Below are 6,266 nucleotides of genomic sequence, written 5' to 3'. Positions count from 1 at the left end.
GTCCATACAGTGTGCGCTGCCTGCCTCCTTTTTGTAGTATGGCTATGAAGAGTCCCGTTTTTGTATGTTTAAGTAATGAGGTTGATGAGTAAGTAAAAAGGTTATTGCTTGGCTTAGAAGGTGCTTGCTTGTAAAAGCAATAGGGCAAGACTAATGTCTTGAACCCTCTAGTAAAGCTATTTCAACTAATGATTAAATCTTTAACACCTTCGGTTTTATATTCTATATACACTTAATTCTGGTGTTATGCGTCACAACGTGTTTTATTATTTTCACAATGCAGAGTATTTATTATTATTTTTTGTACAATTAGAATCAATTTGATTAGTGTTTTAGTACATTAAAATCAATTTTCAAATACCTTCAAACAGTAAAAAGCTCAAATGTAGAATTAAAAGTCAAGCCATTGGCCAGTGTTAATTAACACTCTTGTTTCCTTTATGGCCAATGAAAATTATAGTTTACTCTGACTGTACTTATCTGTGATTACAAATTCTGTGATGTGCCTGAATTCTGAAGAGGCCATGCTGGTTCACTTGTTCTATTTTGCAGACAGAGGTAAAATGGATTACCTTTATTCATAGTTAAGACATTCTGAAATATTCAGATGGGAAGATATTTTTTGCACTAATTAATAAATAATACCCTGCTTCATCTGTTTGGACAGACTTTGTGTCATTTTAATCCCACGGAAATACAGAGGGAAAAGTATTTTAATTTTAATATATTCAAATTAAATAATACAATATTAACAATAATAACTTCTATTTTTGGAACATTTATTGTAATTTATTATATCAGACAAATACATTTAATTCACAATCAAAATATTAAGAAATGGCTTTAATAAAAATTAAATTAAAAGCAAATTTACTGTAATTAACAGGTAGTTAACATGACATTTTGAAAAGGTGAAATGTCCTGCAGTGTTACATGCTAAAACTATTTTAATCAAAGCTTCTCTAATGATTAGTATTTGAAATCGGAAAACATGCAGTTTTCTGACCTGATACCACTTGAGAGACTAACATTTGTACTTTAAAAAATGTATTTGTCTCATCGCAGGATCATTTAAAATAAACTACTAAAGGTAGAAATGTAATTAAAAATGGTGAAAACATAAAAAAAGAAAAAAGAAAAAAAGAAAGAAACTGTTACCAGTAATATGACCAAAAACATAGTCTTTCCCTAAAATGTTTACATAAAGCCTAGATGTTTAAAAAATATGCTCCTGGACATGTAATGCATCAATTACACTATGATGATTTGTTTACCACTAAACTAAAATATGCACTTTCATGTAGGTTATTCTTTAATACTGCAGGTTATGCCAATAAATACATACAAAATACTGTGATATGTATAAAATGTTGCATATCATAGCATAAGTGAGTCAATTTCTATAAAACCTAAAGCCCAAAATGTTTAAGGATCATTGACAAAAAAGGTTGTCCAAGATGAAAAATGAGAAACCTTTTAAAAATCTAGTTAAAAACAAATATCTCTAGTTCGTAGAAATGTAATTCTTGTATCCATGATGGTTTCATAATTTTTGGGAAAACATTTATAGCATTATCTACAAAAAATGTATTTAATGACTTTTAAAAAATGTCAAGTGGTGTAACCATCAAGTAAAAGGAATTATAATACTTTCCCTTCACTTAATCACTTATTTCAAAAAAGTTTTCAAGGTAGTGTACATCATGAATTTTTGAGTCACAAATAACAAGACGTTTTCTTAGTTTTGCTCCATATGACCTGAACAAAATGTGCCTTTTCTTAAAAATGTAAAAATATCTGATTTTGTTTTTTAAAACTTCACACTGTAATTATGTTGTTTTATTTTTCAACGAAATGGCTATACCTGCTGTCATGTATTCCCTGTGTTTGCATTGACTTTTATGTTGAAATTCTTGTTTAGTTCCCATGTTCCTGTTTCCTGTTAGTTTGTAATGATTGGTTTTCCCCTGATTGTCAGTCAGAATTCTGCTTCTTCAACAAGGGGACGTCCTATTGAGGATCACGTCCGTGAGTTTCTTGAGTTAGCGAATTCAGTGCACTATCCAGACCGCTCTGTGGTTTTGATCACGCAGACTGGGAGATGTTCCGGTCCGCCTCTGATGACGACATCGAGGTTTCTGCAGATAGCGTAACGTGTTTCATCAGAAAGTGCGCAGAGGATGTTGTTCCGTCCAAAATAATACGGATCTACCTGAACCAGAAACCTTGGATTAATATCGATGTTCGCGCGGCACTTAATGCGCGGACCTCCGCTTTTAATTCCGGGAATGCAGAGGAGCATAAACAAGCCAGTTATGCCCTCCGAAAAACTATCAGAGCAGCAAAACGACAGTACAGGAACAAGATTGAAGGACAGTTTAACACCACCAACTCTAGAAGCATGTGGCAGGGAATTAATATCATCACGGACTTTAAAGGGAATAAAAACTCTGCCGTGAACACCGCTGCCTCTCTCCCGGATGAGCTAAATACTTTTTATGCACGGTTCGAGGGAAATAAAACAGCCCACGCAGAGAGAGCTCTCGCAGCCGAACCTACAGAGGTTAATTCACTCTCCGTGGCTGTAGCGGACATAACCCGATCCTTCCGATGGGTGAATATCCGTAAAGCCGCGGGTCCATACGGCATTCCGGGCCGTGTCATCAGAGCATGCACGAACCAACTGCCTGGTGTTTTTACGGATATTTTCAACCTTTCCCTCTCTTTGTCTGTAGTCCCCACATGCTTTAAAACATCCACCATTGTGCCTGTACCAAAGTAATCCAAAATCACTTGCTTAAATGACCGGCGTCCTGTTGCTCTGACCCCCATCATCAGCAAATGCTTTGAGAGACTAATCAGAGATTACATCTGCTCTGTGCTGCCTCCATCACTGGACCCATTGCAGTTTGCTTACTGCAACAACCGCTCCACTGATGATGCCATTGCATCTACAATACACACTGCTCTCTCCCACCTGGAAAAAAGTAACACTTATGTGAGAATGCTGTTTGTAGACTACAGCTCAGCATTCAACACCATAGTGCCCTCCAAGCTTGATGAGAAACTCCGGGCTCTGGGCTTAAACAGCTCGCTGTGCAGCTGGATCCTGGACTTCCTGTCAAGCAGATGCCAGGTGGTTAGAATGGGCAGTAACATCTCCTCATCACTGACCCTCAACACTGGAGCCCCGTAGGGCTGTGTTCTTAGCCCACTCCTGTATTCCCTGTACACACATGACTGTGTGGTAACACATAGCTCCAATGCCATCATTAAGTTTGCTGATGATACGACGGTGGTAGGTCTGATCACTGACAATGATGAAACAGCCTACAGAGAGGAGGTGCACACTCTGACACGCTGGTGTCAGAAGCACAACCTCTCCCTCAATGTCAGTAAGACAAAGGAGCTTGTGGTGGACTTCAGGAGAAGAGAAAGAGAACACAGCCCCATCAACATCAATGGAGCACCAGTGGAGAGAGTCAGCAGCTTCAAGTTCCTGGGTGTCCACATCACTGAGGAACTCACATGGTCCATCCACACTGAAGTCGTTGTGAAGAAGGCTCATCAGCGCCTCTTCTTCCTGAGACGGCTGAGGAAGTTTGGAATGAACCGCCACATCCTCACATGGTTCTACACCTGCACTGAAGAGAGCATCCCGACTGGCTGCATCTCCGCCTGGTATGGCAATAACACTGCCCACAACCGCAAAGCCCTGCAAAGGGTGGTGCAAACTGCCAGACACATCATCGGAGATGAGCTTCCCTCCCTCCAGGACATATTCACCAGGCGGTGTGTGAAAAAAGCTTGGAGGATCATCAGAGACTCCAGCCACCCAAGCCATGGGCTGCTCTCACTGCTACCATCAGGCAGGCGGTATCGCAGCATCAGGACCCGCACCAGCTGACTTCATGACAGCTTCTTCCCCCAAGCAATCAGACTTTTGAACTGTTGATCTCTCACGATCAATATACATCAGCACTGCACTTTATTAATCTTATTATCTCACACTGGACTGTCATAAATTATATTCTTTCTTAACAACACACTGGCAACTGACTATCAACCGACAATCTGGTCAATACAGTACAATACAACCTACTGTACATTTTATATATACTATATATACTTTTTTTTTTATTATTGTATAATGTGTATCCTATATTGTGTTTATTGTATAATGTGCATTGTATGTTATTATTTGTATATTGTGTTGTGTGTAATTATGTGTATATTAGATTTTTAATTGTGTTGTGTAAATTTGATGTTTATTGTAGATTGGTATATGTATCATCACTGTCACGACTGCTATGTTGCTCAGAACTGCACCCAAGAATTTCACACACTATTGCACTTGTGTATATGGTTGTGTGACAATAAAAGTGATTTGATTTTATATGATTTGAGGTGTTCCTCGTTCCCTTGTTTGCCCCTGTGTATTTAAGCCCTTGTTTTCCCTGTTTCCTTTGTCAGTCTTCACATGTATTATGCTGTGCTCTGTACTTTGTTCCCTGTGTTTTGTTTCTTTATGTTCTGAATTACCTGGTTTACTTTTGTTTTATTAAAGATGCTGCATTTAGATCCTCCATTCTCTCCTGACTCCTGCATGTTACACCACCTGACTTTGATTGGGTGGACAAAGGTTTTTAAAATGGTAAGAATGTTTTAAAAACATGTTATTTAACTTTTAAAATAAATAATTGTTATACTGTCTCTAGAGGTTAAAGCACTTAGACAAAAAATAACAAATTATTTGAACTTAGAAACTGAAGACATTTTATTCATAAAAGTGGTAGGCCTATCCTATGTATAAGTATTTTTTTGCATCAATTGCATATATCTAATTTATTAATAAAAATACTGTAGGTCTGGACAAAAACATAACAGTCATGTCATTGACATTTAAACAGAATTACAGGCTAAATACTAAAGTTTTTATTTATTTTTTTGATCCCTTTTCTCCCCGATTTGGCATGCCCAATTCCCACTACTACTTACTAGGTCCTCGTGGTGGCACGGTTACTCACCTCAGTCCAGGTGACGGAGGACAAGTCTCAGTTGCCTCTGCTTCTGAGACAGTCAATCCGTGCATCTTATCACATAGCTTGCTGTGCATGACACCGCAGAGACTCACAGCATGTGGAGACTCATCCTATTCTCCACAATGCACACACAACTCACCACGCGCCACACTGAGAGCAAGGACCACTAATTGTGACCACTAGGAGGTTACCTCATGTGACTCTACCTTCCCTAGCAACCGGGCCAATTTGGTTGCTTAGGAGACCTGGCTGGAGTCACTCAGCACGCCCTGGATTCAAACTGGCTACCCAGGGGAGGTAGTCAGCGTCAATACTCACTGAGCTACCCAGGCCCTGCAAAATGCTGAAGTTTCATTTCTATTGTTCAAAAGAGTCAATCAATACATCAATAAACCCAATGCTGAGGTCAGTCAGCTATATGCACACTAATGCGTGGGACTAATGCATGTCTCCTGTGAGTATGAGAAGACAAGACAGACACAGAGAGAGGCGGTGTGTATTCCCCTCTTCTTTGTCCCTCCTCCACCATAGTACTCCTCACACCGTAGTCAGTCTCTCCATTGCAAACAGGATGACTCACAGCAACCTTCACTTCACCATCACCTTCATTTAACCCAGCCAGTGTGTATCCACGCACACTGCGCCCCATTTCAACATTCATTCCCCGCTGAAGCAGCATAATGCCAGACACGGCAGCGGCTGCCGCTGCTGCATCATCGGCTAGTAACTGCAGCAGCAGCGGCGACAGTGAGAGCTCACGGCACAGACACCGCGCGCAGGAAGAGAGCGAGCGGGCTGAGCAACAGCAGCAAAGCGCAGCACCTCAGCCCACATCATCGGGCGTTTTGGGTGAGTTTCGTAAGCGCGGAGAGAATGAATACAGGACTGGAGAGGAGAGCGGACGTAAGGAATGGACAGCATATGCTTAGAGCAGAATGAACAATGCGGCGCTTTGTTGTGCTGTATATAACCCTTATAACCCCTATATGCTCCCGGCATGCATTAAGCTTTTATGATGTCTCGATATACGCAGCGGAAAGCTGAACTGCTGGTGTATCTGAGGCCTATATAAGGTCAAGCGGGTTTTTACGGCAGCATCACTTAAAATGCACCTGTGCATGGTGAGACCGGAGCTTGCCTACATCGTCTGGGCCATGCGCTACATTTTTGCGCTCGATTAAACCATTTTTGCGGTCTTTTGGACAGTTTAAGTTTTATGAACTG

At 40.4% G+C, this 6,266-nt stretch overlaps 1 protein-coding gene across 1 annotated transcript in view; it reads left to right on the top strand.

The window, feature by feature from the left end:
- The first annotated feature begins 5,722 nt into the window (after nt 1-5,722).
- LOC127426570 (anoctamin-8-like) overlaps nt 5,723-6,266 on the top strand; it is a 36,295-nt gene continuing 35,751 nt past the window's right edge. The window contains exon 1 of the mRNA XM_051673461.1: nt 5,723-5,891. Coding sequence (XP_051529421.1) covers nt 5,723-5,891 — 169 coding nt within the window. The remainder of the gene's footprint in view (nt 5,892-6,266) is intronic.

The sequence above is a fragment of the Myxocyprinus asiaticus genome, chromosome 35, assembly GCF_019703515.2.
Source record: "Myxocyprinus asiaticus isolate MX2 ecotype Aquarium Trade chromosome 35, UBuf_Myxa_2, whole genome shotgun sequence".
In the NCBI taxonomy this organism is placed as follows: Eukaryota; Metazoa; Chordata; class Actinopteri; order Cypriniformes; family Catostomidae; genus Myxocyprinus; species Myxocyprinus asiaticus.
This window is presented reverse-complemented; position numbering and strand designations above follow the sequence as displayed.